Source organism: Lytechinus pictus, chromosome 14, assembly GCF_037042905.1.
Source record: "Lytechinus pictus isolate F3 Inbred chromosome 14, Lp3.0, whole genome shotgun sequence".
Lineage (NCBI taxonomy): Eukaryota > Metazoa > Echinodermata > Echinoidea > Temnopleuroida > Toxopneustidae > Lytechinus > Lytechinus pictus.
Window position 1 is genome coordinate 9,633,786 of NC_087258.1, and position 13,410 is coordinate 9,647,195.

Here is a 13,410-nt window from a genome sequence, read left to right on the forward strand (position 1 = left end):
TAATATATGATTTGTATAGCACACGTATCCACCTTGCTAGGTGCTCAAGGCGCTCCTATATTACCCCAGCTAAGCTAGTCTACCGATTCCGGTGCGCACTGCTTTTTGAGGAATTACTTAACGCCAGTGCCCCTTTACCTCACCTGGGTTGAGTGCAGCATAATGTGGGTAAATTTCTTGCTGAAGGAAAACATGCTATGGTTTGGAATCGAACCAACGTCTTTCAGATTGATAGACGATAGTCTTAACCACTAGACCACCACGCCCCCAATTGTATGTCTTATAAGGTGGTATGGATTCTTTTTGTTTGACAAACCATCCTCATTTCAAAACCATGACCGTTCAATAGCACCAGTCTTTAGTACCGGTACTTCATTACTTCATTTCTTGTAACTGAATTAAATAACAAGTCATGTGATAAATGTCAACCAATCATAAGACCCATATGACCATTTTATAACATAATACAGCTACCCCCCCCCCTCCATACCACAAAAGGGAAAATCTTGTATGATCACAGAAACTACTTTTCACACCCCCCCCCCTAATCAAAAAGAAAAGGAAAATGATTGACAAAGGCTCACTACATCATGGACAATAAAACTTTTAAATCTGAATAACGAGTATATGTGCACTGGTTAAAAAAAAGTGACAATGATGGTATGATTAGGCGCTAAGGGGAAAAACCACAGCTTGACAGACATTAAAAAAAATCGAAATCACAGATATATATTTGCAAAGATGCACTTGGAATCTGTTCATGACAATGGTTCTCATTGATGCATGGCGTTGAAATGTCAACATCGGCAAATCTCTAGAAACAAAAGACAATAAAAATACTTCAGGCATATCAGAGCATACCATGGTTGAATTAATATCCAAAGTTGCTGAAAATAGTACAATGCACACCGTTTCACATGAAATATGATTTCTAAATGATGTTTATTTCCAAGGACAAAATAAACACAAGGCAGCTTGAACAAAAGTTAATAAAACCTAAGGCAAACATCCCACAAAATATCATATAACAGAGGTTCTGAACTGTAGAATTGAATGCAACCATATCATTGCTGAGTAAAAATCTTGCAACTCAAGCTTAAAACAATTTGAGGGCAGCTAAAAAAGAAGCTGTAATTAAAAAAAATATGGCAATAGTGGCGACCTAATATTGCTGGTAAACTGTCAAATTCCTATAGAAACTTTTTCAAGCCGAAGAAAGATTGCTAAAATCAAGCTCTTTTCAAGATCTTTGTTTAAATTTGTGCTCTGTGGCCTAGGACTTCCCAACATTTATTATATTTAGGTTTGGAGGATTTTGGTCAAATATGGGGGAAAAGGTGTTTTCCACAGGATTGTGCAGAAACATTATCAGAAATAAGGTTAATTGAAATTAAAAAAATTAGAATGGTCATCATTGATATTCCTCCAAATGAGAAGATGAGATACAGTTATGAAAGGCCTGGTGGTAGGTAGATAGAGCACTTGAATAACATGGAGTGGCTACTTTGTGTACAAAGCGTTATTATCATTTAAATGAAGGGGAAAAATAGAGACAGGAAATCGAATGAACTACAAGCTAAGGTGCAAACAAGCAAACAAACAAATAAATGATAAAAAACCAAGCAAATGCATGTATCTCCTGACCTCAGACAGGAACTTATGTGTGATAATGAAACACTAACACAGCGCATGCTAAAAAAAAATTCACATGAAAATGTATTTCGGATGAGTTAAATATATGATGATGGATATGTACAGAGAAATGTTCACATAAAAATGTATATGGATGAGATTTATAAGCTTTTGATAATAAATGAGTGACGTTAAGCTACATTTTACAAAACTCAAATAAAATGATTTTATCATTAGTCACTTCACTTGCTTGATAGTTTATTACACGTAGTCAGTTATCAACTAGTACATGGTATGCATATTAGAGAATTTCATATAAAATGCGGGAGATTAGTTGCATGAGTGAAATGAAGCTATCAAAACTGTAAAATAAACATTCACATGCTCATAAAAAGATAAAAAATATCCCAAGTATTCCTCACAAAGAAAACAGCAACCAAATAGATATTTCAATAATATTAGCATCCCATTGTATCATGTGTTGTTGGCTAGAATGACAAGAAATGTTTTAGTGAAGTTTGAACCAACTTTGTGACTTCATGCACCAACAGATACATTATCCCCCCCCCAAAAAAAAAAAAAAGAATAAAATAAAGATTTGAAAAAAAAAAAAAATTTGATGCATAATAATATTCCCAAATAAAGCAGTGCTTCATCTGCTCTTTAATGGTGAAGAATAGTGCACTTTATAGCTTTTAAAGATTAAACTTTAGCCCACAGTGGGTTGAAGTTTGCGATTATGTCTTCATCAGCTAAGCTTTAGCTCATTCAAGCTGAAGCCTAAATGTCGCTCGTGCCCATTTTGATAGAACATATCAAGTGTGCATTCCAAAATTTACCCATAACAATGCAAATCTTTCCAACCAACTTCACTGCTCCATACAGCAATTAAAACAACAAAAATGTCACAAAAAACTAAAAGAACTATCTTATAGGAGAAATGAAAATAGATAAAATGCTGGCTACTTCACACAAGCAAGTAAACAGGAATCAATTTTCTCACAGTAACGCAATAATTAACAGCTAGATCGGGCAGCTTGTATTATCTGTAAATTATCTGCACTTCACATATTTTTAGGCTATTCTAAAAATAATCCATTCCAAAAAGTTAGTGTTCAATTTCTTTTCATTTATACAATGCACTATTCTTCTAAAATGAACTGCTACAAACAGGCCTATGAGGGTTGAACTGCATGTATTGACACTAGAATAACATGTACACATGGAAGAGGCTTGCTTTGGACTAAAGTTTCTCTACTGTTTACACAACTAAGAACTTCTACAATTGAAAATACATGTTGGTTGCCATTTTCTCTGAGCTGAACATCCCATAAAATTACAAACCATCACAAACTCCTTTCTTGGCAACTGTCACTTCCCGCTTATCCATGCACCCATAAGACTGCATCTGACATTCGCTGGCGTACGTCTCCCCATCTGACCCGCACACAGGATCGATCGTTAACTGGTTGCAATCTGTCTTGCAGATGCAGCGAGGTTTTCCCTTCAGTTCGTTGGATTCTTGGCAGATAGAACCATACTTACAGACAAGATTTACATCTTGGCACGTAAGCCCTGATAAGAGCCAGACATGAAAAATTCTCCCTATAATATTTGATCTTTCTCATTTAATCATAGCACCATTTTCATAAAGCTGTTTTAAAGTCATGCACAAACGAATAGCAGATTAATTCCCAAATGTTAGTAAAAACTGTAAACAAGTTAACAAATGATGACTGTATTTCAATAATAATGGGCTTTAACAGTAAAAATGTTAATCAACAGTTGCATGTTCTAATTTCAATTAATTCTATAGAGTACTGGTAAACACAAATGGTCATTTGGCTGTGCGTAATATTACAAAGAGCTTTATCAGAACTTGGGTCATATTACCGGGTTAATCCGAATGTATTTTTCTAATTCACAAACTAATTCACAACTGAATGACAAAAACATGGGGGAAGTTAAAGCAGGGATAGGTCAGATTAACATGAACACAAATTCATCAAAAGATATTAATATTAACATGAATAATAAGAATACTTCTTTATGTAGTAGATGAAGTAGAAAACTCATGAAATGGTTGCATTTCAAATTTCAATAGTCAGAACTGTGCAATGATAGATCAGATAGAACCTAAATAGTAACAGGGGCCGCGGAACGGTTCTCAAAGTGGGGGGGCTGACCATGCAAAAAATCACAATCGTTTGGTCATTTTCGCATTTTTGCACACGGTTTTGGAAAAAAGTGGGGGGGGGCTGAAGCCCCCCCCCCAGCCCCCCTCCAGTTCCGCAGCCCCTGAGTAATACATTTGCAATTCACGAAAGAAGTATCAAAGTATTCTGAATACATCATAAAAATGACCTCTTGCATGTCAGCTTTACTCAACTTTTTTAGCACACACAGATTGAGAAAGTGCATACTCCAAGAACTGTTGTATTTTCAAAGCTAGCTTTACAACAGGACGATTGCTTCAAAATTTATAGAAGCTGCTCACCATTTCCTTCTCTTCTATCACAACGCGAGATAAAGACTACATTTTCTCAGAGTAGCAAACATTATTTCAGTTTTCTCACAGCTTTTGGTAATCTTTCAAGTTTATCAAGTTACTATCAGGTTTAAGATATATCCATCTGGAACTCACCTTTAGGTGGCGGAGTTGGAGAGCTCTCAGACGATTTGCTAGTGGCAGGAGGGGTCTGATGTCCAGGGGGTCCAACGACTGTTACATCAGTCCCTGCTCCACCCCCTTCCCCACCCCCTCCAGCAACGGTCGGTATCTGTGGCTCTGACGGGGGCCAGAGAGTGGTCTCAGGCAGATGGGTGGGAAGGACTGGATTAGGGGTCAGCATCCCCGGGAGGACCTTTGGAACATTTGGGACAGGTATCACGGGGTGTAAGTCGCCCTGGTCGAACCCAGAGCACTCGGTACAGCGGATATCCTTGCCACTAAAGTTGTAGGCGAGGTCAAGAAGCCGCTGGAGGTTGGTGTCGGGTTGGTAGAGCGCTGGAGGACGGCTGGCGGGCTGGAGGCGGGATACCAGGACGATGGTGATGCAAAATATGATGCAGAATATCCCTGTGAAAGAGAAAAAAAATGACCAATTAGCAATAAAGTGAACAGATTTTATCAGACTGTGTATACGTATATAACTTACTTTTTTTCTTTTCAGACAGGAATAATGGCTAAAATGACAAATATTGCAATTATTTGAGAATAAACACCAAATTCTTTATAACAGAAGCAAGGTTAAAATTCAAATATTACCATCCAGACTCTTGACATCTTTATGTACAAGATGAATTGCAGCTCTACTCGATTTTTTTTTTGTATCATCAGTATCCCGTTTCATAAGACTCGTTATAGTAACAAAATGCACAATTTCTATAACAAATTTACTACCAGCCAATCAGATAGAAAGATTTCAGTAGCTTTTAACTGTTATTTCAAATTTGATATGATAACAAGTTTTATGAAACAAGCCCTTTGTTTGGTGCTAGAAGGCAAAACAATATTGAGAGTTGATCTAACTCTTCTACTGAGCTTGGTACTGTCTACAGTGTATACTGTAAACCCAATTATATTCTGTGTAAATCACAATTTGCGTTTTGCTTTGAGGCAGAAAAATAACGAAAGTTTTATTTTCTCAATTTCAATGCATTTTCCCTCACTAAGTATAGGTACAAACACACATATATCAGGAAATTCATATTTCCATAGTAAATTAGACCACTAAATTCTCAAAAATACTACCACCACATAAGAATCAGAGCATACAGAATTTTATCATATGGATATGTAGGACACTGATTAAAAATCATTACTCTCCACTATCAATTGAATTAAAAAGGAAATTCATGTGTACTTTTTTAACATCCAAATCAATCGATCATAATTTCTCACCAATGACAACCCATCTGGCCTTCATGACTGGTTTAGCAATGAATCTATGAAGGGCCCTCTGAAGGGCAGCGGTCAAACTAGCCGATTCTTTGGTTTCCAAGGAGGATGCAGGACCAGTGACATGTCTTATTTCTAGCAGAGGAACATCATCTTCATCATCGGTCAACAATCCTGAATCAAATAAAAGACAAAGATTTAAAAGAAAGGCAAAGATTTAAAAACATGATCAGCTTTCATACAATCATTACCAGTGACGGTACAATCCATCATCTCGAAGGGGGATGGAGAGCTTTTTTGCCTACTCAGACCAAGAGCCAGGATTTGGCTAAGAAAGTTGGTCAAATGACCACAAGCCAAGAAAAGAACACCAGTTGCTCTTGTTGAAATAATCGTCAATTAAGATTGATATAGTCATCATCACCAATATCAGCATCGTTATCATAATAACTGTATTCGTCATTACTATCATCATAATTGCATTCATTGTCACCATCATCATCATCTGTACCATCATCACTAACATCATGATCATCACCACCAACCCACCATGATCATCACTGCCACTACTATCACCAAAATGCTCATCATCATCCTCACCATAACCATTATCATCACCATAATCATGGCCATCAGGTAATTTGCCAAACATTCCCAACACCGGAACAGACCAAAGACACTCACCCTGTTCCTCCGTCTCATCCTCCAGGTCCAACAGAGGTATATCGCTGTCATCCAGAACATGGTTCTCTGGGACCTCAGTCATTCCCTGATGACTCGGTTCCTGGACCAGTGGTGGCCTGGTCTCACTCTGGTTCTCGTACTGGGCCAGGACCCTGTAGAGACCGGCGTCTCGCCGATGACTTGGGCTAACATTTTTCCTGTTCTTGAATTTCTGCATGCTGTATAGAAAGCAAATTAACGACCACTCAAAAAATTGTCCCTTAATATGCTTAATATCAAATCAATCGTCAATGGGTTGAAATTTAGTTTGATCCTTTAAACCGTTAAACCGACGACTGACCTTGACTGAAGTAACAACCACAAAAAGAGAACAAAGATAGTGAACAAATTTGTATGGCAGCGAGGAGGAGAGGAGGTGGCTGGAACTATGGTTCCCGAATGGACCCAGAATGCGACTATTTTCCAAAGGAGTGCATCCTCTGAGGAAGATAGTTGCATTTGCATCAATGAGAGGAACATAGTTTCCCCCAACCTCAGAAGGTCTTATATATTTTTGCTATATTTCTGTTGTCAGTGTTACATGCAACAGACAGAAAATATGATCATGATGATCGAATGAAGAATGACAAGGAATCCAAGTCTTCGCCTTGCAAAATAAGAGTATGTGATGATCAACTTTATATTTGTAAGGGCCTTTAATCAGGTACGGCACCTCATACTGTGCACAGTGGAAATGCTATTAATATTTAGCACAATATTCTCTCTCGTATCATATTCCATGATTGCTAGCATTAAAGATAAAGGGAAACAGCAAAAGTCTCCTAAGGAGACACTGTACATGGATTGGCAAATGTAGAGCTGCCACCCTGAACAAGAACATTTCAGTATTGAAAAGCTGAAAATTAGTAATTTGGTCAGGAAATCAGTATTTCAAAGAAATACCATTGGACAACACATAAAACTGAAACTTTAGAAATAAGGATTTGCAAGAAATCATCGGTATTCTTCTCATTTTTCAGTACTAAATACTGAAAATCAGTACTAGTTGGAAACTCTGCAAATGGGCAATGAGTTTAAAAGACGATAAAGGACCCCATACTTACACAGAGAGTTCACAGTTGAAAGCACGATACCAGATGTTGAGAGCCGACGGCATGATCATGACCACCATCAACCAACAGAAGATGACAAGTAACATCATAAATAAACCAAAATCATAAATGGCTGGAATCTGTTTGAAAAAAAAAATAGAACCAGAACATTGCTCATTTTCTTTAACTCTTTGCACGCTGAATTAATTTTGGGGGATAATAATGACAATTGTTTCAATGTAATTTTCTTTAATTCAAGATTTCCATGTTGCATCATTGATCCTTATTATTATTATATAAATGTTATCCAAGAACTATCGCCTATTATTAGCTTATCTAATTTGAAGGTAGGGGAGAAAACTAATTATTACCATTGTTGAATTTAACTGTACGAATGTGCAAGATTGCAACTTCAGAGCACAAATGGTTAATTAAACAAGCATACATTTTTACAAGTAATGCATAGAGCATTTTCAATTATTTGATTCAAGGTAAAAAGAACCATAGTAGATATAATGCCTTGCTCAAGGGCATAAAGTACCATGCCGGGAATCAAATCCCGGACTTTCAAAGTGTGTAGTACGGCACCTTAGACCACTTGGCCACGGCAACTCCATGTTGACAGTGTGGCGATACATATTGACAAATACTTTGGCTTTGATGTCTGTTGCTACATGTAACTGAGGCAGCCATGGTATGCACACATTGCACTACGTAAATAGGTGTTTACATGTATGTGGATATGTTGGGATAACATAAGAAAGAGATTGGGGGGGGGGGCTGAGATAGAGCCTATTTTGTGGGAGTCTCATGCCTAATGTCTAATGCTACACTCATGCTGGCGAAACCGACTCCAGACCAACACAAAAGCTATGACGTCATTAGCAATGACAAATCATCGGTCGCTCCCGAGTCGGTTTTGTTAATGTAACTATAGCAAATGACTTTGGAATGTCTGACTGTTATACACATACCTGGGAGGCCATATTGGCTCCAAACGCCCCTGCTGTCGTGATGGAGGTAAAGAAAGTGGCACCCCCCGCTGTGGTAATGGTATGAGCCATTCTGAGGGCAGGATCTTTGATGGAGTCAGCTTGACGGAAAGTGTTCACAAACACAAAAACATCATCAACACCTATGTGAGAATATGAAAAAAAAGATAAAATAACATAATGATGGTATTAATTTATAAACCATAAGATGGCACAAACTTTGAATTAATTATAGACATAGTGAAAAACATGTAAAAAGTATAACAATTTTAGATAAAAGTTTACAAAAAATTAATGAAATATTGTATTATATTAAAAACAGTGACATGCAAAATATGAACGGAATGCAAATAAGTGAGTGATTGGCAATCACTGTTTTCATTTAAATGCTGCTTTTAATTAGGAAAATAAATAGAGAACTAATTAACTCATAAAAGAAAATAATCAACCCTTCCTCAACTTTTAATTTGTAGAACATGAGTATAGCACATGAATAATTTCAAACTTTGATGGTTTTCATGTAATTTACATGTACTATTGTACTTGCCATCCTTTATCTTAAAATATAAAATGTTTTTATAATTACTTCTGAAGGTTTCCATGGCGAAGAAGAATAGTGTAGTACATGTAGGTTTCACGGTACACCATGTATCTTTCTTGGGCAGATGTTGGTCCTGAAAAGGACCACCCAATTGGGTGGTCCTTTTCAGGACCAACATCTGCCCAAAATTGGGTGGTCCTTTTCAGGACCAACATCTGCCCAAGAAAGATACATGGTGTACCGTGAAACCTACTACACTACACTGTTTATATAATTGTTGTAGGTTTAAAGTTAAATTTTTACCTCTAAAAATATTTTATACACAATACACATTCAAAATAGCAAATGTTATATCATATGCATATTACACTTTGCAATACAAGCAAGTGACCTAATAAAAACCTGTGCCAAAATTCTGTATTAAAGCCACATACATGTAATACCATATAAAACTCTCACCCCCCCCCCCCTCTTTCCTACCATTACAAACACAAGTAGTTCAAGGAGCTTTGACCATGACAAACCAACCTTTGCTGGCCTCTATAAATTCTTGGGACTCATATTTCTTTTTCTCAGTGGTTGCATTTATACTAATTTGACAGATATTCAATATTTTCATGGTAAATGAATGAATGAAATATTTTATGACATACCAGCACATTATATCAATTAGGACAAACCGAGGGTAACTAGAGCAAGTAAATTTAATGAGTTTTGTTGTGGTGGTGATGGGGGGGGGGGGCATTAATGAGAACATTATTTATAAAGGATCCTATCTTAATGTGAATAAAAAGGCTACATGCTGAAAGCAACCTTAATTAAAAGAGCAAAATTACCAAATTACTTGACTTGGTTCATGATAAATCATATATATTTTCATTACTATCCTGGGGCCCGTTGCAGAAAGAGTTGCGTTTAAACGCAAGCCAAAAAATCAATCGCAAGTCCCAAATGCGCGCTGTTGATTGGTTGAAAATCAAGTTGCGCATGATTTTTAGAGTTGCGTTTGATTGCAACTCTTTCTGCAACGGGACCCAGGTCAACTTGCCAACGCATATAAAGCTCTGGGTATGATACAATTTTGTAAAGTTTAGTGGACACAACAAACATGTATGAAATAAAAGAAAAAACAATTTTTCACAAATTAAAAGGCACTTTAAAAAATCCTCTCCTAAAATCAAGTATTTCTCTATATAAGTGTATGGTGGCATTCTACCACTGTGCAAATTATACATACATGTAATTAATAATATGGTCAAGTTTAGGATGGTGCACATATAACTGCAATAATTTGAAATCCTGATCTGGATATAAAAAATAATGTGTGCGGGGCAAACCAGAATCGGAACACCAGGTTATTGTTCATTAATAATATGTGTATCAAGGATGTTCCACACTTAAAATGAAGTCAATGCCATCCTCAAGTTTCCTTCATGCGCATCCTGGGGGCCCCGTCTCATAACGACTTACAACTATGGTCACTTTGTCATTATTCAACTACAATAGAAACCTTGATGGGGAATCCGCTCCCCCCTTTCTCCACGGGCCAGGGGGGGGGGGGATCTGCCCGTCTGCCCCCCCCCCCTGTGAGATGTGTGTAAATAACCCAGCTCTCATAGGGTTAAAGACGCTTTAATGAACATCAAGCATTTAAAAATGCTTCATTACACAATACACATTATAAAAGTGCTAGAATTATATGGAGAGCTACATGTATGAGCATGATTATGAAGGCACTATAAATGTATTACGCACAATTAAAGCGCTATATTTAACGCAAATCTTCCTGGAAAAATAAAAACAAGGTTCTTTGACCTAATGGGGGCTTGATGCTCTTTTAAATATTTACTCGCCAATGTGGCCTCATGTACGTGATGTATCAACTTTCTTTATCCTCTTATTCAGTAATAATCATAGTCTGGATTTTTCCAGTCCTTTTCAAATATTAGGGTTGAAACATTTCTGCACAAATTAAATGGAACTTTTGAAAAAAAATGATTTGATAAGGAATAAATGCTAATCAGTGGTTCATTTCATAATTGATTTGATTTTCGTTGACTGCTAGGTCCTGTAGTAATGATATTTATTATAGTGCATCAAAGATTATACAAGTGATTCTCAGGGAACATCATCTCTATTGAAGAAAATAGTGCATTTAAATAAATGATTATCCTAGTAATAGACATATCTACTCCTTGGTGAGGATTCAGGCCACATGATTATCATAGTCAGGGGTATAGTAATAAGCCAGTTCACGGTTAGCTCATGATCAACTTTTCTCAAATGACCTTTGTGATTTTTCATTAGGATAAGCACTATCATTTTCAAATGTAGATGTTGCGTAAGATTTACCAGTAGAGTATTGAAATTCTAAGAACAAAAGGCATTGTATAGACCAGGTGACTAGAATAGTACATCAGGGATAAAGTTTGGAAATCTGTTTTATTGTCTGCCTTTGGCACATTTGACTATTGTTTAGGCTACTGTAAAATACCAGTGATTATGAAGGCTCTATTTATTACTCTTCAGCTTGGATGTGATAAAATGAATATTTTGAAAGGAATACATGAATAATCATCAAATCACAAATGCCTATGTCAGTGAATTTGAAAGCCACCTTCATGGTTTATCTCAAATGACCTTTTTCTGCTTGTGCTTTTTTACAACCGTGAACAGGCTTATTGAGGCAATTACAATAGTACAGAGATTCAGTGTTACAATTAAAAAAATTTATAATTAATTGCAAATTATATCAACTGAAAATTTGCACAAAAAATATTTTTATGTAATGTAGAACTCTGTTAATCTCAAACAGCTTAGATGTTTTATTTATTTTTTTATCAGTCAACTGGTTCTAACAAAATCAATCCATGCGTTGACAGAAACGGAAGGAACCGGTGTGTCTGTCCATACCAACTATGCACTAATTAATCTTGGACTTACCAATTCCGATTATCACAAAGACAGAGACGACGTTGAGGAGACCAAGTGCTTCAATCCCGAAGAAGACATGGTAGCAAAAGTAGGCCAGGCAGAAACTGAAGACGATACTAAGAAGACCGCAGATCGTAAGCCAGAGCGAGAAGGACGTAAAGACGAAGAGGAGAACAAAGATGGCGATGAAGGTCGGGATGGAGAGAAGGACATCGTGGTAGATTGTCATGGATACCTCCTGGTCGAAGATCTCAGTGCCGCCGTACAAGACGTCGACTTTGCTGAAGAACAAAACATTTTATAAAAGGAGGTAGGCATGTATCAGTTCCTAACATGAAATAAAGGATATTTATTTCCTGTTTGAAGATCTTTAAAAGATATCCCTCATGATTACTAATTAAAGTGCTTGAAGGGGTGTTAAACAAATAAGAAAAAAAAAATTGAAAATATAAATATTTCTACTGGTAGATCAAAATTGGGATGAAAACTTGACAATAAAGAAGGATACAGGGTGGGGATCCCAAACAACAACAAAATCTGAAAACCTGTTCATGAGATTGATGTGAATTAGATCAATCAAAATGAAATAAAACAACAAGCGAGAACTTACTCTGTGGACTTCTTGTCTAACAGCTTGATATAAGTAAATATGAACTTCTTATACTCTTCATAAGCTTCGGTTCTAGTCATATTATCTTGAGGTCGGCCAAACCACACCTGAAAGAAGAATATAACAAAAACAAACTTTACAACTTTAAACATCTAAACATTTTTTTTTTTTGCAAATCACATGAACTGGAAAGGAAGACCTTTGGGGTGACAGTAGTTTAATTAATTAACCCTTTTCCCTTTCAGGACATCTATGCAGGGAAAAAAACACACAGGGGCTCGGGGCGATTTCACCCCTGGAATGCCAAAAAGAGCCATGGAAACTCAGACAAGAGCACTGGAAAATCCTGATACATGTACATTGAAATAATTATATAATATTGACTGGCCTTGAGGGGAACATCAAATATATTGCCAGCAAAAGAATCATATTGGCCCGAGTCTTTAGACGACGGCAATATGGGTCTTTTGAGGGCAAATATATTTGATGTTCCCCGAAAGAAGGGCAGTCAATATTTTTATTATCATCCAAATCAGATATCTAGAGCAAAAATCATGATAATGGTGATATTTCTTTTAAGAATAGAGTTCTATTACATGTATGTCATGTTAATATCAGGATCTAGGCTCTGCACTTTACCATTATGACGTACTTGCAAGTGCCCAGATCCAGCGTTGCCTTTATTATGACGTAGATTGTTGGAGCGCGGGTCATTATGAAGCGTATTTCTTCATACGCATCCTCAAAGGCCCGGATGTGAGACCAGGGAAAATACAAAGGTATATTTTGCGTTGTCTCTGCATGCAAAGTCAATACGCGCATTGAGACTGAGGAAGATACAAACTATATACCTATCCCTTCCCGATATTCAGAAAATGTAGGGCACTACGGTTTTGTAAATGACCAGCTCAGATGTCTGATACGGGGGATAATAAAGCTTATCGAATGTTGCAGATTTAGGCAGTAAGTTGTGAAAAGTAGCCCCTAAATTTTTTTTAAAGAAATTAATCCTTTGCCTGCATACA

The 13,410-nt window shown here is 36.8% G+C and overlaps 1 protein-coding gene across 3 annotated transcripts in view; it reads right to left on the reverse strand.

Annotated features, from left to right (window-relative positions):
• LOC129276674 (protein dispatched homolog 3-like) overlaps positions 1-13,410 on the reverse strand; it is a 49,741-nt gene that overhangs the window by 9,598 nt on the left and 26,733 nt on the right. For all 3 annotated transcript variants that reach the window (XM_064109511.1, XM_064109510.1, XM_064109512.1), the window contains exons 4-11: positions 12,386-12,492; positions 11,785-12,056; positions 8,283-8,443; positions 7,321-7,448; positions 6,218-6,435; positions 5,537-5,707; positions 4,277-4,711; positions 2,977-3,207 (exon numbers count right to left, since the gene is read on the reverse strand). In XM_064109511.1, the coding sequence (XP_063965581.1) occupies positions 2,977-3,207; positions 4,277-4,711; positions 5,537-5,707; positions 6,218-6,435; positions 7,321-7,448; positions 8,283-8,443; positions 11,785-12,056; positions 12,386-12,492 (1,723 nt within the window). The remainder of the gene's footprint in view (positions 1-2,976; positions 3,208-4,276; positions 4,712-5,536; positions 5,708-6,217; positions 6,436-7,320; positions 7,449-8,282; positions 8,444-11,784; positions 12,057-12,385; positions 12,493-13,410) is intronic.